This window comes from Labeo rohita, chromosome 17 (genome assembly GCF_022985175.1).
Source record: "Labeo rohita strain BAU-BD-2019 chromosome 17, IGBB_LRoh.1.0, whole genome shotgun sequence".
NCBI lineage: Eukaryota > Metazoa > Chordata > Actinopteri > Cypriniformes > Cyprinidae > Labeo > Labeo rohita.
Genome location: NC_066885.1, coordinates 33,729,883 through 33,753,943, shown reverse-complemented (window position 1 = coordinate 33,753,943; position 24,061 = coordinate 33,729,883). Strand labels below are relative to the sequence as shown.

The 24,061-nt window shown below is 36.0% G+C and overlaps 1 protein-coding gene across 4 annotated transcripts in view; it reads left to right on the top strand.

The window, feature by feature from the left end:
• The first annotated feature begins 250 nt into the window (after nt 1-250).
• fermt2 (FERM domain containing kindlin 2) overlaps nt 251-24,061 on the top strand; it is a 54,964-nt gene continuing 31,153 nt past the window's right edge. For 2 of the 4 annotated variants that reach the window (XM_051132823.1, XM_051132822.1), the window contains exons 1-3: nt 251-457; nt 1,235-1,392; nt 15,161-15,394. In XM_051132823.1, coding sequence (XP_050988780.1) covers nt 1,236-1,392; nt 15,161-15,394 — 391 coding nt within the window. In that variant the 5' untranslated portion in view covers nt 251-457; nt 1,235. The remainder of the gene's footprint in view (nt 458-1,234; nt 1,393-15,160; nt 15,395-24,061) is intronic. The other 2 variants (XM_051132825.1, XM_051132824.1) reach the window with 1 other exon arrangement.

Below are 24,061 nucleotides of genomic sequence, written 5' to 3'. Positions count from 1 at the left end.
AAGCTCTGAGAATGTTCTTAGCGATGTAAGGCACTTTTTTGAAAAACCGTTACAAAGAAAAAGAAGCAAATTGTTGATTTTTTTAACGAAATCATTTAAATTAACAAGTTAAAAAATACGAAACACGTCATATGTGTAGAAATGAATGGCGACCGGAGTGATGGACGGGCAGCGGAAAGCGCGAGGCCGCGAGCGGAGCGTGAGTGACGTTATCTGAGGGCGGTCCGGCGGGAGGAGAGAGAGAGTGTGTGAGTGAGAGAGAGAGAGAGAACGGCCACTGGACTCCATTAACGCAAAACCCTTCAGGAGCCGCTGGACTTTGGCGATTTTTCCTTTTTCGGGAACCTTCCTCATGATAGGATTAAATACGCGGTCGAAGGAAAGAAAACGCGTAGCCTGTTGAAGTTCTGGGAACTGAAGTGGTGTTTTGCGGATTTGTTTCGGCGGATTTGTGAAGGTTAGTGAACGCTATGATTTCACCCCTCTCAGGATTTGTCTGGCGTAACGTTACTCCGCAACTCTGAATAAAAATCTCTCTGTTGCGCTTTTCAAAGCATACTGCTTACTTTGCTTCGAAAACGTACGCTCGTATTCAACGAAAAAGCGATCAAACTGTAACTTTCTCAGTGGTTTTGGCGTGTTTTCTATCATTGACCTGGCTGTCTTTATTTAGTTGGCATTTGGAGCGGGGCTGCTGACGTCATCAGCCCTAGCTCAAGAGTTTGACCGTTAGTTGCAGGAGCTACAGGTTTAATTTCACTAAACTAAAACATCATAATTTCCAGTACGACATTTTAATGTGACTTATTAAATTGTCAAACTGTTATGAGTTAACTACTTCAGCATTTAGTTCACCCAGACCTCTAGACCTCTAGAAAATTTCCATTCAGTTTAAATGTGCTTTATTGGCATGACGAACTTTACAGTCTATCCCAAAGCATATGCAATGTATGGTATCTACTATTTAATAATTCTAACGCCATTATCCATTTTCAGTCCTAAATAGTTTTGTTTTTGTATTTATTTTTAATTTGCACATTATTTTTCATTGATAAACTATTCTGTTTACATTTGTGTACATTGCTGTTAGCTCAGAAAGTAGGTGGGAACCTGACTTGCTTTTGAGATCTTTATGTCAGTCTGAAGAGCTCTGCTTTGATTAGCCTGTTAAAGGCCACTTGTTGCTGAAGTTGACAGACTTCAGATCATAATGGTTTTGACACTGTTTCTAAAGGATGGCGCTGGACGGTATACGGATGCCAGATGGCTGTTACGCGGATGGGACGTGGGAGCTGAAGATGCATGTCACTGACCTCAACAGGGACGTGTCTCTCAGAGTCACCGGGGAAATTCACATCGGCGGTGTGATGCTCAAACTCGTGGAGAAACTCGGTACGTACACAGTTTCCGACCTTCAGGATGAGTTTGCAGTCTCTGAGCTGAACGATGCTCATGCTTACCGCACTTTCGTTGACTCATGAGTGGCTTACGCATGATTATTCACTAGAAACTGAATTATAGTACACAGACTCAGCTGTAATTCAATTCATCACACACTGAATTCAGACTAGTGTGAAGTTTAACACAAAGTTGGTGATTCCTGGTGATTATTTCTTTATTTCTATTGGTAAACCTATATATATATATATATATATATAGACCAGACTGTTTAATTAGATGATATTTGATTAACTGGAGACTAGTGGTATTGACTGATAGCTATAATAGCAAAAGTGGGTGGTCAGACCCTACCAACAGCCTTGTACATGATTAGTGCATATTTTTTTGTAAAATTGTGAATTTTCATTAAATATTGCAGTGGCTAGCCAGCAGTCATTAAATTGTATTGTTAAGGCCTATTCACACAGAGGATGTTAACTATAACTATAATGTTTTAAATAATGGTTCTGGTTCTGTGGAAATAGTGGAATTGACACAGAGGAACGATCACTTTCAGATTGCTTTTTCCATGCTAAAAGCTCCAGTATTTAAACCGGCAAATGGCGGCACTTATAATAAACAGAACGGTATCATCTGTTGGTGTGGATGCTAATACAGTTATTGCTCTTGATGTGAACGGGCCGTTATCAATCAGTTTTATCAGCCACCCCGCTCTCTAGATGTTGCACTGGTTAATGAAAAACCTTTATGGTTGATTGCTAATTATTCCCTTGCGTTATTAAATGAATGTGTTTGTGTCAGAGATTGAGACCCCATTTATTTTGGTTAGAAACGAGGGTTTGGGATGAAATTAAATGTACCATAGTCTGCTTTCTTGCAGTTCATCCCTGTTGTTTAGAGCTACAGAACAAATCGGCCTTTGTTTCCGTGCTCTTCCCACTCCATTAAGACGGGGTCATATGAAAGAGGAAGATGGAGAACACATGTCCACTGATTCTCCCTTGTGAAGGCATTGCTGTATTAGCAGCTATATTTTTCCGGATATGTTGCTTGGTGTGCTTGTGAAACTCTGAGATGAGACGACTCCTTAAATGCAGTCGGCACTTAATCGTGGCTAAAAGTGTTGCTGTAAACTCTCAGCTGTGGCATCTGTTGTTTTCTTCTTTGCTGGTGAATGTGGGACCTCCTGTGGCTCTACCTTCATCTTTGAGCAACGATGTAAAAACCAGCTTTGTTTGAGGGTAGATGTGTGAGAAAACTCATTCAGGATCTAGTTACCCATGCATTAACCCTGTAAACTCTTCAGGAATGTGTAGTGGTGCTATGGGAGAGCTTGTGCTGCTTTAAAGCACATGTTAGCTATTAACCCCTCAGAGAGCGAGAGACTTTTATATCTTCATGCATGCTGCTCGAGGATTCCTGCTTGGAGCAAAACAAAAATGTTGACATACTCCTCTGTGCTTCATTACTGTCTTCTGGTGTTGAGAAATGTTGTCTGTTGGCTCGTTAAACAGCGGCACAGCTTTCACAATGTCAAATGCTATATAGATAATATGCATAATAGGACGCTTTATGCAATATACAAAACCAGTCCCAGCACCAGAGTTCGCTTGAGTATTGGTCATCAAAATCTTCTTTGTGTATTATTAAGCCCACACAAAATGTGTGCAACACACAGAATTAGAAAACCTATGATTCACTGATTCCTACTCATCATTCACCCCCTGTGTGTTTCTTTATGACATATTTTGCCTTCAGCTCAGCCATTAAGAGTGCAGTACTCTCCATTTAGCTCAGTTTTGACTCTTTTCAGACTGGTTTTCAAATTCTGTTTGGATCTGGTGATTAGTACTATTTTTGTCTGTTGTCTCGGAAACCCTATGTGTCTTATTTGATATTTATAATTGATCGTTTAGGCCTGTTAAATCAGTCAGAATCTACTGCATGCCTTCTGTCATCAGATTGATAGTTGTTGTTTATATATATATATATATATATATACATACATCAAGTGAACATGAGAATAACTTTAGTAATGTTTCCAGATGAACACTAGCTAGACTAAAGCAGCTTGGTTTTACTTGATTCTCCATTAATCATTTTTTTTTTTTTTTTAAATCAGTGAGTCCTAAATCTGATCATCAGGATTATTTGAGAAACGTTTGTCTGTTCATCTCTCAATCATCACTGGATTGCATTGCATTAGGTTTTGATTATCAAATTAAGCATTTAAATGTCATCTTATTAAGAAATATTATTGGAGATATAGAGTGACGACTGATATTTATCGCTTTATGTAAGTATCTGCTGTACTGTTATAAAAATCTCATTGATTTACAATACAATCATCAGAATTCTGTCTTACTTTTTGTGCATGAAAATATGAGTATCTGCACCATATTGTACATTTTTGAGTCTCTGAATAAAATTGAGCTGCTTTTTTTCATGTTCTTACTATATCAGATTATATGAGCTATAAAATCCTAATGGATCAAATATGATACTCAGTGAAAAACACATATGCAAAGTAAAGGTTCAATAAAAATTTGTTAGATTTTTACAGGGCTTTACAGCGTTAAAGAGATCAGTGGTACCGTGGGTTCTTGGATGCTTTGAGCTCTCTGGATGCCAAATACCATACAGATAATGTGCACATGTGTTTATTTTCTCGTTTGACATATTGTGGAATCAAATAGGATGAAACCACCATCATATCATGAGAATTGTTTTGAGTAAAGCTGTGCCGATCATGACAGGGTTAACGGACTCAATAAGACTATTGCAGTTTCAAATTAGCTGTTTGTTTTTCTCTTGAGCTGTTTGTCACTAATCTTATTTGAATCTTTCCCTTCATCCTGCTGTAATATTGGTGCATATTTAAGAACAGGCTCCTCTAAATTGTTCTCAAGTGACCGCCGTCACATGTTATCATGAGCTCTGTGATTGGTGGAAAGGGGTCGAATGACTCTTCTTTTTGTGACTTTGATTTTGCCCTTGTGAGCTCGACCTGTCTGTCCTGCTTTAAGAAGATAAAGATGCCATACGCCTCTGGCGTTCATGACCTTTCTGTGTCGTGAAATCCATTCTGTAGCCTTGACATGATATGCCTGTCCTGCTCATCCTTTCTTTCACATTTATAGTCTACTAGAGTCTACTATTGTTTGGTCTTCGCTGTACTTTGGAACTAAGAGTGTATATGCAAACCTCAGTCGAATTGGGCAAACATGTCTCAGTTGCGTTTGACATGAAATGTTGCTGTTTAGTAATAGCAACACATTCTTCTTTAAATAACACAATTGATCACATTTTGTAGAACAAAATGCCACTCTGTAAAGTTTATTTGTGCAGCTGAGCACTTTTCAGACTCTCCAAATCTACTCCAATCACGTCAGGATCACTTACAATGTGCATTAAATACAAAAGCGCAACAAATTCACTTTGACATTTGTGCAGTTCTTAATAATCCTAGGTGTTTGTTTCCTTTACTCACCTGAATGCTTGCAGGAAGATGTGTTGAACACAACCAAAATTAGCCTATATATAAGAAAATTTCTAAGCACAGCTATATTTGCGAAAGTTTTTTTCCCCTAATATTTTGGGTAAGGTAAACCAAGTTAGCACTACAACTTTCAGGGTAAATCTAAACAGTAGTGAACACCGGTTTGTAATAAAAGACATCTGACTTCTCTTATGTTCACACTGGGCTTTGATTCGGTACTCTTTTAAAAATAAAGGCTCTTTACTGGCATCGGTGGTTCCATGAAAAACCTTTAACATCCATGGTGGGAACTTTCTATTCCACCAAAGGATCTTTGTAGTGCAAAAAGCTTCTTTAGATTATTTAGATGTTCAATATGTTTGCCCATGTTCATCTCATCTCCATCTTGTACATCAAAACGCTTTAGTTCTAATGCAATAAATCGAAATGCCAGGAAAGCACTCTCTCATTGATTACAGCGCTCATTTCCTGAAGCAGCGTTTCAGCAGATTCTATTTAATAATTGATGATCAGGGGCCGTGATGCCTTTTATATCTGCCACTGACCCAAAACCTTCAGTTTTGTCAGGAACAGTATGTACAGTATATACCTCACTTTCAAGTTTATTTGATTCGGCATTTCAGCTGGAGTGGTACCCACTGCTCTGCCTCATTTTGACTTGACACGTGCTACAGATAAGAGAGTCAAGTGTCATTATTGAGACTGATAACCCTCATGCTAGTTTGGATAGTTTGATGTTTTTCTTCACAGTTTGGTTGAGCTTTTTTAAGATTTAAGACGGTACATTTCATGTTGATGTTTTAGGTGTTTCTCATAATTACTGTTATTACATTTATTCATTTAATTAAATAAAAAAAATATAAGAAGTTATATTCATAATTAAGGATTGACATAACATTTCCCATCTGTTGACTGACTGTCATAGTCATGCCATTAAATATTGCAATGATGCACTGCATAATTTTCTAAAACAAATATGTAAACATCCCAAGTGAACAATATTTAGATTTTAATTTTTCAAAAATTAACTAAAAAGTAATGTTGAAAGCAGGGCTATTATAGGTAACTAAAACTAAAACCATTAAATGTTTGTTACTTGAAATAAACTACATTTTACCATAAAATATAAATAAACTTATTTTATTTCACCTACTTGCCAACACAACTTTTCATATTTTCATTTAGTTTAACTTCAATACCTAAAACTAAACTGAAATTAAAAATTATAATATTTAAAAAAATAAAAAAATAAAATGACAAAAACACAATAAAATTACCAAAACTAATTCAAAATATTAATAAAAGTGATAATAGAATATCATAATAGTCAGGATGACCTTAGTGCTCTCTAGACATTTAGAGAACATATTGATAAACTGTGTTCTTTTGATTTATTATTTTCTTTCATTGGTCTAAAAAAGTCTTTAAAAGTATTAAACTGACCTTAGTAAACCTGCAGAAACCATTTAATATGCTGTCTGAAACAGGCACAACACCAACTAGTCGTCCACACAGCCCACCGATACTTGATTTTGGAAATGATAGTTTTGCTTTCCATTATACAAAACTCAGTCATGTTTAAGAGACTGAATACCATACCATTCCCTCCTCAAGAGTCAGGGCCTTCATTCCTTTTCCTTTCACAGTGCTGTTTAAATCATAATATTTCTTGTGAGTAAGTGGAGACATCATAAATGAAGCAGGGCACATTTTGTCCAGGCTCTGTGGCAAATGCTGCGAGTCTATAATAGTGTAAGAATCTGCAGTGTGTCATAATGTGATTGCTGGCCAAAAGAAACCCTGCCCTCTTAAGGCAGTGTAGAAACACACACACGCATGCACTCCTTCACTACTACTGGCGAAGGGAATGTGTATTATTAGAATGTGAAACGGAAACCCTAAAAAGTAAGCGAGCTCAAAATGACATCATTGGGAAGGTCAAGACCGGACTTTTATTTGAGGCCTCTTGACCAAACCGTCATTTGTTCCAGACGTTCGGTTAGTCATGAAGGAGGGAAAAGGATGATACGGACTCTCCACTATGGGCTGAACGGCTGTAGGTGGGGTTCTACGTGCGGGTCGAGCCCAGTTTTGTGACGTGGGGGTCTTCTGACAAACAGGAAATGACTTCCAACGTTTGGCTTGTTCCCTGGATGTTGCCGTCATCCTGATATTTTCTGCTGCTGCTCACAGATTATTTCATTGTTCTCATACTTAATGGTTTTGTCATAAATGACTGTTTATTTTTATTCAGGAAGCATTAACTAGATAAAATTCCATATGAAATGGTATTGTTTTTTCCCCAGTAAATGACATGTAACTAAAAGGTTATAGTGGTAAAATAAAGAATACTTCTGACCTATACAGTCCTGCTGTAATCATGGCAGAGTGAGGGGAATGCCGAGACTGCAAGGAAATGCACATGATTTATCAGAGGATGCATCATTTCCTCTGCCATTTTCTCCCCTTTCCTTCCTTGAATCAAGAGATTTGTGGATGTTTCGGCCTGCCCTACTAGGACTGGTTGAAAAAATTCAGTAGGCATATCACGATAATGAATTCTGTGCTGGCGATAATCCTGAAATTATCATACAAATTATGATAATTTCATAAACTTCAGTCATACATTTCATACAATATACATTTCCTCCTTTCCTTCCTTTTTATGAATAATCACAATTAACTTAATTGTCGAATTTATTAAAGCCACTTATAGTGTAAGCCTAATAGAGTATTTTTTTTAAAATAAATTAAATGGTCATATATGACTTTCTTTAATGCTGTAAAAAAAAAAATATATATATATATATATATATATATATTATATTTATATTTATATATATATATATATATATATATATATATATATATATATATATATATATATATATATATATATATATATATATATATATATATATATATATATATTATATATATATATATATATATATATATATATATATATATATATATATTATATTTATATATATATATATATATATATATATATTATATTTATATATATATATATATATTTTTTATATATATATATTAGGGATGTCACAATACTCAATATAATTGTCGAACCGTTTGGTACGACCTCCACGGTTCAATACGTGCTTGTGAATTGTGGTTTTTCGGTTTTGCATTTAAATAACTACTTTGTTTTATTTCTCTCGGAATATGCTGTGTGTGCCCGCGATTTCACGAGCTTAAATGAGGACACACTTCCCCCCCTTATATTTGAAAAACCAACACACGCAGAGCATCTTCCATTATAATGACATGCCATGACAAGCCTTTCTAAACCTCTTGTCCAACAAAAGTTATAAAAACAGAAGTTATAAAAAACATTATAACTTGTTTTTAATTCACAACATCAGTGGAGTGTTTGAAATAACTTCCTTATGTGATCTGATGTGGATTCTTATCACAGAATGAGGCAGACAATAAATTCTATACTCATATTCAATGTATGTCGATTAGCAATGGCTTATGAAAATACCCGAGATGGCTTGAAGAACACAGATAAACCATATATTATTGCAGACGAGTGTTTATTGTCTTTACAATTCGTCATTCAAAACTTTTAACAATATATCTTGTTTTTAATCAGTTACAGCAATAGCGATGCTTTTATCCATATTAGAGAAGCTGGAATGGAACGTCATCAGTGCTGCTACTTTGACGCATATGTGGGGTTTTTTTTGTTTTTTTTGTTTTTTTTTTATTGCACGAGGGCGCCCTCTGGCGTCCAGTTTGAATGAAATATAAATGTAAATTTTATATATATATATATATATATATATATATATATATATATATATATATATTTATGTATGTATGTGTGTGTGTGTGTATATCAATGTCTTTGTTCAACTTCCATCTTGGTCCACTTGATTCACACTGGAGCCTAGAAAACATAAATTTATATTATATTATATTATATTTTATATTATATTATAATAATGCAGCATACATGAATATAAAATGTGTGCAATTGTATATAAATTAAATATAAATGTAATTTTAAATTTGGATATAATTGTAACGAGAATACTTGGCATTGCACAAATGTTAAATAAATTAACAAACACAAACAGGGCCATTACACAGGTTATTCCATAATATACTCCGTTTACAAATTTGGGGGAAAAATGATTTGATGACATGTTTAAAAAACTTTCAATTAATTAGACATGCTTTTTTAACATTTAAATTACCAATTAAAATGAAATCCAGGGGAAAAAAGGGAAAATTGGAATTTGGAAAAAAGTAACTGATTTTATAGTGCCCTGGTCAATACATTTTTTTTTTTTTTTCCACTGTCCTTGTCCATGACGCTCAGCCTTTGATTCATTTTAGTGAATTTTGGTAAATGACGATAATGTTAATGTTAAAGGTACAGGGCAAATTCATTTGTTTATGTGCTCGTTTTTCTTGGTAGTTGAAAGCTGACTGTGGCATATGTAATTGTGCAGCTCTGTTGGTCTTCAAGGTTCTGTAATTCTCTAATCTATGATACAGGAAGTAGTTACAGTAAGAAGCAGCCCTACCCAGCACAGAGCTTTCCTGTTGCATTGATCAAATCTAGCTGTGATTTAGTGTTTTAGACTTGCTTACTTACACTGAAGCCCTCTGGGAAGGGAAACGGCTTTACATCTGCTTTCAAGGCTGGTTTAGAAGCTTTATAATCAAATGATTTCAGCATCATGTATGGAAATGTACATTATTTATGGGCTTTTAGTATTCTACAAATAATATTTGTCAAAGGCTGCTTTAAATAAATGGCTTAATTGTTTGTGCAATTCTTACTTATGCAATAGAAATAGGATTGCAGGCAGTCATGATTACAGTGTATGTGAATATTTCTAATGAATGCTAATAGAAAGGTAATATAGACCATTTTCTTAATTGTTACTTTGTTTCTAGTGTCATTGGTTGAACTCAGGCACTGCACTTGTGATTGACAGGTTCAGTGATTATACAGGAAGTACTGGTTGATTGTTTTCTGTATATAAGCATGTCAAACTGTCTATGTTGTTTTCTGTGTGAAGAAGGGAGACGTGCTGATCTTTATTAATGAAGCACAAAGCGCTTTGCGGACACTCTCTGGGTATGAAATTTACATTAAAATATGACATGCAGTTGCCACCTGTAAAGTATTTGAATGTAAATTATATTAATTAACATTAAAAATCAAGGGAAATAAAAAAAAATTGATATGGTCATGCAGCCCTAATTGAAACAGTTTTTGAAACGTTTTAGACTAGTTGCTTTTAAACATCAGTAAAATTATCATTGCACACAGTTTTTAGGCCTTAACATTATTACATTATTTTTTAAAATTGTTTATTGAAAAATAACACTAATATTTTAGAAGCTAAGCCAGTGAAAACTGTGTTTTACAGTACGTCACATTCATTGTTTCTGTAACTGTATTGTGCCATTCACAAATGTCGCTGATTGTCACTGATGAAAAAAGGAACCTGCAGGAACTGTTATTGATGAGGACCGCAGCACAGGAAGTGCATTTGAGATTTGCAGGGCGTTTTCTTCTTTCTGGTCCAGCCTCACACGTGTCTGTGTGTTCATGGGTCTCTCTGCAGTCCTGGAGGTCTCCGGCACTGTTAAATGCGTCCTATTACTTAGCGTGGATTCATGTTGTTCCAGCATTACGTCATTTGCTGGCAGGCTGTATTTTTAGCCAAGAAATGCAATTGGCTGGCGGCTAATTAAATTACAGCCCTCTCTTTTGGCTGCTTGATGGATGGTCAGTGAATGGCCGTTTCCACAGCACTCCATTTGATGGCGGGGCAGGACTGAGGCGGGACGACCAATGACAGTCCAGCTGAGGAGGGAATTCACTGGGGATTTTCTGGAAAAAGACACACGCTGTGTGTGTGTGTATGTGTTGAATCTGTGAGCATGTTTATTCCATAGCATGGGCATGGTGCTTTAATGACTTGTGGACGCCGGTCAAAGATGAAGTCATACTAGTCCCAAAAATGGACTGGTATTATTTCATTGAAGTTCATCCAGGATGTTTGGCACATGCACGACCGGATGCTGTTCGGGGCGAGTCCACACGCTGCTGTCAAGCGTTTGACAGAATCACCAGCTGACTGCTCCACCCATAGAGAGATCCATCTGCATCTGCCTTTCACTCCCTTCACATTGCAGGAAAGAAAGACTAAGAACAGTATTTAGCACATTTGATTTATAGATTTTACTAGTATCAGTGCACTGCTGTTGGCTTTATTTAAACACATTATTATTGTATCAGCAAAATCCAATATCAATCGAGCCCTAATTTATAGGTTTTTATATAATGAAACCAATTTCAGTACACATATGCATGTATTGAACAAAACATTAGTATTTTAATCTTTCGGTTACCCTATTTTACAGTTGAATGTTTCGCAGCCTGTTTAATGAAGTAAAATAATCTAAGATACCTGTTTTATTTTGAAGATGAATGGGTTTGTTCGGTCAAACATACAGCATTCTTTAAAAAGGTCTTGAAATTTGAAAAAATATTCAGATACCTGTTATTGTGGTTTAATTTTCTAAATCGGTGCTCCACACTAAAGTGGTCTCATATATGTAATTTGGTCTTTCACTTGTCCAGGTAAAATGTGTAGTTAATGAAAATAAAACATTTGCCTCGCATACTTTTTGGGGTTTATAGGAACATGTTTTGTGTTGTGTTTTTATTCATCTTTTTCAAAATGTGCTTGGGTGCCTTTCCTGGTGACGCTGGTGTCATAATTTTCAGCTTGTTTCACCAAACTCTGTTGTTTGCTTTCTAAACACTGAAATATGCACAATACTCATCAAGAACAAGAATTTTGGTGCACAAGCATTAAGAGTGGTTGATTGGTTTTATAATGCATGAGGCATCTTTCTCTATAATATATCCTCAGAATTCATCTACAAGATGTAATAGGAGCATGGTGAGCAGTGTTTCTTTTTTGAGCGATTTTTGCCAGTTCCTTAAGCCTGTTGGCTTCTAAATATTTTCCCCATTCTTCAGAGATGGTTGTAGAATGATTGTAGACTGTCACTGAGAATCGAACTTGTTGTGTTGTCTTTTCTGTGTTATGTTGTTATGGAGATGGACGCCACGGTTGGCTAGTGAACGAGTCGCAGTGATTGAAATGAAACCAGTGTGTCTTCTCATTGGGTGTGGAGGAGAAAAACTGAGTCAGTGCGTTTTTGTCTGTGGACAAACGGTCACGACAATGACAAAAGTGGACAGAGTCAGAGAGAAGATTGGTGAGATGTTTTGAGAAATCCATAGTCATATTTATTGTTTTGTCCTGATAAAATAAGTAAGAATATTACAAACTATATTACAATGTCTTACAAGTTTCTCTTTGCCCAAAGTAAACTTCAGCCCGTGGTCCTTTCAAACTTTTTGTGTCCTCTAAAAAAAAATAAACCTAAATATAGGTGCTGTCTGTCAGTTGTACTACCTCATAGACATGACTGTTTTCAAGTTTCTTCATTCTGGGAAGAATATTATACAAGCTGTGGTTTCATACCTGCCCTAGTTGGAGGGAAAAAATGTTTCCTACTGTTTAAACCCAAAACTTAAAATCCCATAGATGACATGGCCGTCTAAAACCATACTGTGAGTTCAAACAGATTCTTTCATTTAGAGTTTGGTTAAGAAGGGAGATGGAGGTGATCCACTTTCACAGTCACACACACAAATAATGCGGAGAAACTGGATAGTGGTCTGCTGAGGGGGAAACGGTTTCCTTTGTCTGCTCACATGCATACCTGTGTTCTGACATCAGTGATGGAGAGACGCCACTGGTTCAACCCATATTCATTCAAGCCCCAGAATACTTTGATTGGGTAATTATTCACACCACAAACTCAATGAGAAGTAAAGCCAGCTGCCAAACAATCTGAGAGCTACACACTCCTCAATCACTTCTCATGTCACCCTTATATGCTGTAAGACTGGTGGGTTGCCACAGTGGTTAGTATTGGTGTCTTTTAGTGTTGTCAACATATGATTTTTCGATACATAATGATGCTGAAATGTCTGAGATAGGGCTGTAGCTATCGATTATTTTAGTAATCGAGTATTCTACTGATTATGCTATCGATTAATCGAGTAATCGGATAAGAAGTCATTTTTCTTTGTTAAAGAGCAATACTAAATATACAAGAGAAAATAAGATAGGCTTCTTAAAATAAACAACTAATTTGTTTCCTTTTTTAGAAAAAGTAACATTTTTATTGCTAAAATTGCATACAATAATACCCATGAAAACTAAACCCATTTAATGCACTTTTTTTTTTTTTTTTTTGCCAAATTACAAAATGCAAATACAAATATATATGAAGAGTTCAGATGCAAAAGCCTCTAAATCCATCTGATATATTACTTTAAACTTAGCATTTGTTTCTGGCTACTTTGTATAGGTTTCTATGTAAGTACTGGCACTTCTGATTGGGCTGAGGCTGGAATTTAGTGAGTTTGAAGTAACAGTATTTGATGGATGTGTACTGTGTGTCAGGAGCATTCACTCAGTATCATTATCTCATTTTTTACCGAGATGGCTTTTAGCTTAGCTTTTGGTTTTGCATCTGAACTTTTCATATATATGAATAAAAATACAAAAATCAATTTCACATTACTTTAGAAAAAGGTTAAAAGGTTACATTACAAAATCAAGAAATTGAGGCATTTAGATGTAGGTCTGTTTACCCACTATTTAATTCAGCTCAGAGGGACATGAATGCATTTAACTCACAGTTGCAAATGCATAAATAATATTTTGTTATTTTAAAAAAACACTGAACACTGATATTTACAGGTATTTTTAAAATGAAGATCAAATCAAAACTGCCAATAGGTGGCAGCAAGTCACTGTTAAGTAAGTGAGTCATTGCGATTGAACTGAATCATTTAACGGGTCACCACATTATTAATCTAATGTGCATTTATGAATGACTAACAGTAAATTGTTGTAGAAACCTTAATGGATAACCTAGTCTAATATGTAGACAACATTGTCTTCGTTTGTAAAACATCTTACATGACTAAAATATTCCGGTACAAGTGGTTGAACATAGTCTAGGCCTCAAAACTAGACACACAAACCTCAAAAACGGTGCCAATCAACAGATAATAAAAAGATGAGCTCTTCACATCACAGTGCAACACATAACTAACAATAATGACAAAACAAACAAAAAAAATGTTGAAATGAAGTCAGCAAACAGCAAAACCGTAATCCAATAACAATAACTACAATAACAATATAATTTTTTTTTCAGAATATTGTGTGACTAGTTGGGACAACATTTGGGGTAATTTTGTTGATCTAACAGGTTTTCAAAAGTTTAAAAAAATATATCTGATTTTTTTTTTTAGTATTTGCGATTTTAAAAGTTTTGCAAACTGGAAAATATGCAGTTGCTTTTTTTTTTTTTTTACAGTCTACTTATTTTTTACGGTGCAGTTATATTACAATAGTAGTATATTTCTGTTTTATAATAAGAAGAATATTAATAATAAAGTGGTTTTATTATTATTAGTAGTAGTAGTAGTATAATCTGAATACTGTTTTACGCCCTTAATGTTGTTGTAATTTTACTCTGTGGTATTGAAAATGGTACTGAATGTCAATATTTTTCGAGGTATTGTATCTAAGTTAGAAATTCCAGTTTCTTAACAGGAGTGGGCTTTGACCGTCTCTCCCGAGTGCTTCAAAACAAAAATGTAAGCGCAGAGCCCTCCGTAGTATGCTGGGTGCGTGTAAGATGTCTCCTGATTATTATGAATTGGATTTTTCTTCTGCAGTCCACATCCTGTGTTGTTTGTGTGCAGCTGTTAAAGGAAAAGCAGGTTTAAAGTGTCAGACTCAGATTACAGTGTGAATGCAGAACAAAGAGTGAGGCTTGACCCTGATCTCTTTACTCACACATACAAACACTTCTCAGCGTTTCACCTCCAACTGCTCCTATTTTCGTCCCGTGTGCTTGAACGCTTGGCCTCTTGCTTTCATCCAGAGCAGAACGCAGCCCTCCAGTTTGGCAAGTTCACTTTCACACACACAAGCACGTCTGACACTTAACCGTATTTCCCTTCAGCTGACCTCGTTTTCAACTCAATCGCATTGCTGTGCGTGCTGCCAAATTAGAGGCCGGTTTTAGCTCGGTTACTTTTCATCCCTCCATTTCCCAATGTTTGTCAGTGTAATTCCTAACCTTGTCATATATGTCTTCATGCAGATGTGAAGAAGGACTGGTCGGATCACGCACTGTGGTGGGAGAAGAAGAAGACCTGGCTGTTAAAGACGCACTGGACGCTTGATAAATACGGCATTCAGGCCGACGCCAGGCTGCTCTTCACGCCGCAGCACAAGCTGTTGCGCCTGCAGCTGCCCAACATGAAACACATGAGGGTGAAAGTCAACTTCTCCGACCGTGTCTTCAAGGCCGTGTCTGACATCTGCAAAACCTTCAGTGAGTGCTGCTGCCTTCTCTAAAATATTACTCAGCTATTTCATAACTCCATTAGCCTAACTCAATCTTCCTGCTGTTCGTGAAGAACAGTAAGTCAGGATAATTGTGTTATTTTGCGATACATTAGAGCGCATTCGCCCTTCGGTGCTGAGAACAGATGTAGGCTTTGGTAGAGAGATGGTGCTAAATCAGAATACAGCGACAGCTTAAAGGCCCCATCAGATGGATTCACAAACACAATTGTTTTCATGTGCTGATGTATTTCCTATTGACCAATCCAAAGGCACATACTTATTAAAAAGCCAATAGACTAAAGTTTTGTCACACCCCAGCTAATGTTAGCCTACTGAAAACTATATAAAAAAAAGATTGTGAAACAATGCATTATGCATCACTAGACATTTGTAATATATTATGCATTTAAATACATTTACAGACATATTTTTACTTTTTTTTTTTTTTTTTTTTTTTTTTTTTTTTTTTTTTTAAGAATTATGACGAATATCCAAGTGAATCAGCTTCTTGAATGAGAAAAATGATGATTTATAATTAGATTTTTGAAGATATATGCATTCAAAGTGTACAGTCTCTCTGTACCACCAGTTAAGGCAAAGAAAAAAAACAAATGAAGTTTTTCCATTCTTCGTTTGGGGGCAAATAGAAGTTCGAAAAGGCTGAGCGACGGTATACTGTAATCCAACATTCCGACACCCCCACGCTGCTGGAGGTGGGGTGTAGATTTATTTAAATATGTGTCGCACAGCTTGTGCGTATGCTCTAAACACAACAACGATGGAATGATAAAATGTATCTAGGTGTGAGAAGGGTACCAATGGTCAGACTATTATAGACAAAAGAATAATGATTAGCAGCAGTTCAGAGTCAAAGTATCGTGTTTGCAATACAAAAGAACCATTTTATTTCCATAAACAGTCCTTTATTAATGGTTGATAGTCTGAAAGCTTTAACATGATGTAAAATAAATAAATAAATAAATAAATAAAAGAATAAATAAATTGGAGTCATCTCAATAACACAAACCTGTTACTTTATTTTATTATTGTTCATTTATTGGGTAAATTATTGCACCTTTTTATAATTTATGTGGTGATTTAATTTAGATTAAAGCGAAGGTTTATTATTGTATGTCCTTTTGGCATTTCATTTATTGTATACCTTTTAAATTCGCTTACTGAAAAACAACAGCAGCAGCAATATGATGTAACAACATTTATTTGAAGCAAATGTATTTGATACTCTATCCTTTTATTGTTTTCATGGTTTTGGAAAACTTGTCTTGGATGTTTCTCACTTTGCATAACTTGTGCCTCGTTGCAATTTCTTTCTAGGATTTAAATGCCTTCTCCGAAACTTTAAAGTCTGTCCGTGAGCGATCGTACAGGTGTGGATACGTTTGTACCAGCTCAGCTATTCGACACTCCAGTGTATACATAATGCTAGTAACTAGGTGTTGTTGTTGTTGTTTTGGATGTTATTCTACTGTCTGACCTCCCTGGAATGAGTAAAACCGGGAAAAAAAATCTCCTGTCAGAGGTGGAGTTCCAGAACACACCCACTGATTGCGTAATCGCCACGGGCCAATGGTAGCTCAAGGAGCCAAAACGAACTACCCCAGAAAGTTTGCTTTGGTGAGCTGTTTCGAACTGCCAAAAAGAACTCAAAATGAACTTTGTTTCGGCCTGATTTTGTTAGAAATGACATCATATCAGTTCATTCTTCTATTTCGTTTGAAGTATATTGGGGCCTTTAATCACCACAGATTAATTCTGATGACAACATTCAACACATCAGCTTCTCATCAAAGTTTCTGTCACTTCTTATGCACATACTAATATAAATGGTACATGGTGCACTATGGGGGATTGGGGGCGGTTTAGATAAATATGCTTTCTGTTGGAGAGTATGACGTCTGTTCTCACAACAGTATCATGTGAACCTGTCCAGTCCAGAGATGGGATATCATAGAGTGGATGATATGTGTGTCTGTCACAGACCATAAAATGTGTCCAACGCATCTGAATTGAATGCAAAATATTGTAAATGCAATGGAGATGATCAAACGTCTCAAACAGTTCAACAGATTCTGGATAATATTATTATTATTAATCCATTTTATTTATAGGCACCTTATGTGACACTCGAGGATGCCTTACAGTGAAACAATCAAAATCAACAATCAACAATCATTATTACAGCCTAAATACAAGCATGCAAGCAATCACATCAAAGTGATTGTGACTAAAAAAATGGGTCTGGAAGCAAGATTTGAAAACAATAAGTCTCACTTTTTCACACATCCTGTTGTAACAAGTACCATAATTAAGGACTTGCATGATTAAGACTCAAGACCCCATAAAAGTTGTGCGAATTCGAGGGAGAACAAGTACAGAAGTTGAGTACAGAGAATGATCTTAGGCTGATGATACAATGAGCAACTTTTTGAGCAGTTTTGCTGGGCAACTTTTTTTTGGACAATGTTGCTTGGGCACTTTCCACTTTCACATTGAGAATGGGTAACAAATTTCTATCTGGATAATTTAGATCAGTCGTGGGCCCTGTGTCTTCTCAGCTGATTGCCCGTTGACGGCAACGTAGCTCAAAAAAGTTGCCCCGTGTATCGTTAGCCTTATAGTGCGAGTAGGAGTGTAGATATGAGGAAGGTCAGATAAGTATGAAGGAGCTGGGTTCTAAATGACCCAGACCCAGTTTGGTGATTAACATGCATAAAGGGGCAGTTTATGTTCTTCTGTTCCACCTGCTCTGTTTTTAATTGTTGGTCTAATAGGTAGGTCTATGTACACATGCATCAGAAGGATGTTGTGTTTGCGGTTACGTCTTGCTTCGTTCTCAGTGTCTCGAACTGTGTGCTTGTCTTTATTAGATGCTCTCAGTTTAAAAGGAAACCTCACATCTCAAGGTTCTTTTTGTCTGTTTCATTCTGTTGCGCTCATGCAGAATTTGGCTCAAATAATTAATGCGGATGATATTCACTCCTGTGCATCATGGTAATACTAGGGATGCACTGATGTATCAGCCGCCAATATTTATTGGCCGATTTTTGATTATTTTAAAGCCATCTGCATATCAGAAATAGCATGAAAAGGGCCGATACCGATGGTTTATTAATTAACTGCATGGAGACAGTGAGTTGCATGTCTGTTGCATAGTCCAGTGTTTTTCTCTGGGCAAAATAATTAAATACTTGCCAAAACAAAATACAATCTGTACAAAATATAGTTTGTCAGATGGCAAGCGGCCTACGCAAATGTGAAGACACATTCAACGAGTGAAATGCCAGCCCAGCTGTAAATTCATCATAGGAAAGTCGCAACGGCAATGCCCTGGTGTTAGTTTATCCGAGGATATGTCATGAACCGCTATGCATTAGGGCTACATTTAAGTGAAAATGAATGGCAGGTAGGCTAATATGCAGCTGTTTGTGTGTTTGAAGCCAGCAAAAATGGCATGATAGTGTAGAACATGGATTCACACAAGGTCACGTCACGCACCTGCAGCACGTCTGTGAACGTAGAAAACTGAATAAAACTATATAGGCTACATAAAAAGGAATATACACAAATATATTTCACTTAAATCATTAACAGATTAACAAAATGAATGAAAAAGTGTGAGTTTCGGATCATTGTAACACGCTCTGATGTTCACGGAAAGGAAACCGAAATAATGTAGGATAAAATACCTTTATTTTGCGAAAGCTTTACAGTTTTGAATGATGTTTTGCCTCTATCTGTATCACCAACCAGCATTGGTATGACCATAAATATGACCGGAGTAACAGTTGCAGTGATCGCGTAGGCGCCTCACACGCGCACACACAAAATATTTTTGCTAACTTGACATCGTAGCCTGTTCATTATCAAAATAAAATACAGTTAAAGAAATATAAAAAGCTACGCTGCTCTATTAAAATAGTCCATTTACACAGGTTACACAGTTTTACTAGAGTTTTATTAGTTTACACAGCGAGTATGGAAACATTTGGATTCGTGCAGAATGAGAAGTAACTTTCAGTTTCGCTTTTAAATTAATTTGTTTTGGCTTGACGTATATTTAATCTAAATGCAACTTTAGAGGATTTGTTGTGGAGAGAAGGCAATTAAAATAGCCTAAATGTGTTTGTAATGCTTGTAAGTATTTTGCTTTATTTACTGCTGTATTTTAGCCTATATTATTTCTTAATGTAATAATAACATGTGACATACAGCCTACCAATTTATGCTGGTTTTGCTCTCAAACTGCTTATAGGAGTAGCGTTTTTTTTTTTTTTTATCCATGCTGCAAAAATCTTATCGTTGCATCCCTAGGTAATACTATTTTAGAAAATCCTGTGGCACTGCTGTTATTTTGACGCTTGAGTACCATGATGATGCCGTTGCACTTGTAACTAATATTTACTAAATTTGTTAAAGGTGTGCTTGACCACATTTCTTGCTTTTTGGTCTTTTGACTGGTCTTTATTATTTGTTAAACACTATTTCGTAGCATAGATAAGACTCAGCATGCCCTTGAACTGCTCCAAATCCTGTTTCATAAACAGTTCTTATCAGTGTAACTGGCTGATGGTAACATTTGTTATGTCCATATATAGGAAACAAGGCCTTATGAGCACTTACAGGTTCAGTCCTCTCCCTGTCAATATCTGCAAAAAAAAGTCTTTCGACCAGGAAAGAAGTCAGATGACCTCCTCTCTCAAATTGATTTGAATTGATCCCAACTCTCACTCTCTAACTTAGACACAAAAATAGCCTAAAATGTTGTTATTTACATTTATAATTTATGTGAATCCTTCAGTAGGTCAATAGAAATTAGTTTTGTGAATAATCGAACATCTAGTGAACATCACTAGAACATTTCTAAAGCAAAGGCAAACAATAAATAAATAAATAAATAAAACAATTGTGGGCCCTGAGTCTTCTCACCTGGTTCCCCGTTGATGCAACATTGCCCAAAATATTGTTTTTGGAAAGTATTGTGACACTCAAATTGAAGTTGGTTCTGAGAAAAGCTTCAACGTCATTTGTTTACAGTTGACACTTGATTCTGATCTTTTGTTATCTAATGCAATGGCATTCAGATGGTTTTAAATGTCCAGATGCTTTTGGTGTCGACTGTATGTCTTGTAGAGCGTGCAGAGTAGTGTGAGGAAGGGATAAGGGACAGGAAGTTAACTACAGTCCAGCTGGCAGCAGCTGCAGACAGCCAGTGAGGCAGTGATCGTCCAGCTCACATGTGCTGTCTCTCTTGTCTCTGTGTCTCAGCTGCCAGAGACATTGGGAGTTTCATCTTTATTAGTTGAAATCACCTGGTCGTTCAGCTAGAATTTGCTGATGATATTACTTCTCCACAGAACAGGACATGTGCTCGGGAATTCGACTTTTAAATGAATCCCAATCATAGATGAACTGATATGAGTAATGCTTGGAGCCCACATGATTTTAAAATGCCTTATTAAAAAGATGAACATTTGCTGTTAGTTTTCTTACCCCCAGACCATCCAAGATGTATGGGACTTATTTTCTCAAGTAAAATAGTAAAGAAGATTTTTAGCTGAAACCTTGGTCAGTGGCTACTGTCACTTTGAGAGTGAAAAAAGCATATATAGGGCCCTATAATTTCCGTGATGCGGAAAACTTGAACGGAATCACGGAATCCAGTCATAAAAACGGAATTAACGTGAAATGTCACAGAATTTGTCTAAGTTTGAATGAATTTATCAAAAGTAGGTCATTACACTTAAATCAAACCGCAATATGGACTAGTATCTGTAAGTATTATGCCGCAAATACCGTTTAAATGTGAATCCTGCATGTTCTGCGTGTCTGTGTTTTAATGAATGAAGCAGACGAGCGGTTTTGTTTACTATACACACTGAAGCGCGTGTGACACTAGCGGTGATTTCAGTGTCGGTGGTCTCTCTAAATGAGGACATAAATACATCAACAATAGTCACTTCATGAGCATTTGACCGTTCCATTTTAGGAAAACTAGCGTTATATCATATACACACAGAAATGTAAAGGTAGACATGGCAACCCGTCAAAATAAAAGTCTGATTTAACTTGAAGACATTGTGCTAGAAATATATTATTACCATTACTACTACTACTAAAATGAAACTAACATTATTTTTTAGGGTATAATCACACAACATTTCTTCCATGTTTTAATTTTAATAGTAAATTCCCCTTTGCTTGCCAAAAAAAGTTTTTCAGTCATTAAAAGATTTTGAAAAAAACAGAATTTGATGATTAAAAAAAAAAAAAAAATGGAAAAAATAAAACATTTCATAACATGTCATTTTTGTTAAACCTTTATTAAATTGATGTGAAATTGTATAAGTTTCATGATTTTAATTAATTAGATACGCTCTTTGATTAATAAAATTTAATTTACCATTAAAAAGGAGTTGAGAAAAATTCAAATAGGAAAAAACGTAATCCAGAAAAATTAAAACAGAAAAAGTGGAATTTGGGAACAAAAACAGTGGATTTCATAGGGCCCTACATATAGGCAACACAAAATTAATACCTGTGGCTCTTGAACATATGTTGAGTTCTTGTGAAGCGAAACAATTGGTCTGTGCAAGAAACTGAACATTGTTTATAGCATTATTACCTGAAATCCAGAGACTCTCTTATTCTTTTCTGTGAAGAGGTTTTTTTTCTGAACGTTTGATTGAGTAAACTGGTTTAAATTGTCAATGGTTAAAATTTTAAACACCAGTTTGTTTAGGTAATCACGCATTGATGTAACATATATGCAGTTATATTAATTAAGCACACGTTTTACATATCTGAAGCATAAAACTGAATAAATCTGAAAAAAAGTTGATTGACTTGGCCAAAAATGGTATCATAGGATCGTACATTCCAGTGTATTGACCCTGTTTGAGTCGGAGTGATTGTCAGTTGTCTGAAAGTGAATTTTGATTGAGTAACTTGTAGATTTGTGCTTGAGAAGTCGTGAGCTGTTCAGACAGTTCAGTCCGAATTGGTAAACTGGTTCGTTCAGTGGTTCAGTGGCACTGGTTCATTTTTTATTTATTTATTTATTTATTTATTTATTTTTATCTATGGATGCAAATAGAAAGTCTTAGCAGCCTACAGTTATCATGACGAGGGTGAACATTTGGAAAATCCAGCTGTAGAAAATCCAGCGCTGAAAGGGTTTTTGGTGCTTTGTGAATAGTGTTTGCTGTGCAGTAGTCACCACCACCCACCAGGTGAATCTTAACCTAATTTAGAGCTGATACATGTGCACTTTTACATTAGGCCCTTAAACTGAAAATGATTGTGAATACCTGTGATGTGAAGTGGAGCTCTTGAATTAGTCTGCGTGTTCATTCATTGTTCAACGCTGGCTTCATAATGCTTACTCTCTCTCTGGCGGTATCCGTTGTTCTTGCTGGCATTTTGTCCTCACGTTACTGCTTCTCATGTAATGCGTGGAATAAATTGGAGTTTGTGTAATATTTACCTCCTAGAGCGAGCGGATTGCGGTTCTCCAGAGCGCTTTGCCTAACACCAGAACTGCCCGTCAGAGAAGAAATAAAATGAGAAATGTGTGGTTTCTCCGTCAGAGCGTTCTCTACGAGTTTCTTGTGAGTTACGGCTGTTTGATTTGGGAGCGTTTGCTGAAGGATCTTCTGTTTGTTGATTGGAATTTCAGAGGAGGCTCTCGCTCACTCCCAGCACTCCAGTGACCTGCTACAGTTCGCTCACATATGGCTGTAAAAGGGCAGACTCGGAGAGAGAGAGAACTGCCATCTGGTAGTTCTTAAAACCTCTGGAATGCTTTTGCTTTAGTAACACAACTAAACAAGCCATTCCTGCCAAGCCGTGAAGCCCCTCCCCGACACACTCGCACTCCGTCACACTCGTTTCCTCCAGGACTCTGGAAAATCCAGGGAGTGCGAGTCGTCCTGCCATAATGCTTAAAGTAGTGGAGAATTAAACTGAAAGAATTTCAATAAAAAGTCATTTATTGTTGAAACTGTCAACGCCAGTTACTGGCAATTGTTTTAAATGTGTTTTACTCTGGATGCAAAGTGTCTCTTGGACTTTCATCATGTACTTATTGGGAGTCATGGAGTCGTCTTCTCAAGGGTTCATTAGCTGGTCTGCTTTAGACATCTGATGTCACTGTTTAGATTTCCAAAAAGTAAAAAATGCTGGTGAATTTAGTCATAAAAGGAGATTTACACTACTTTTTCTCACAGAATTCAGCAAATTTTGGATGGATAAATCATATATATGGCCGTACACTGTCTGTACAAGTCTGCATGTGTAGAATAAGAATTAAAATAGTTATTGAAACTAAAAATTAAAAATTAAAATTGTTTATTTATTTATTTATTTTTTAAAGAAATATCACATAAAATATCACAGACAAGCTGTTTCACAGAACTTTGCAAAAGGTGAAAGAAATGGTTACATTTTCAATTTGACTACGTTTTAAAAGATTAATTTGGTAATGTTTCATGCCTTCATTTGATTACGACTGTTTCTGATAAAACATTTGTATTAAATCTAAAATCCAGAGAAATAAAAATAAAGAACAGCTCAGAATTGCTTAAATAAATAAATAAATAAATAAAAATAAATAAAATAATAGGGCACCATTGTT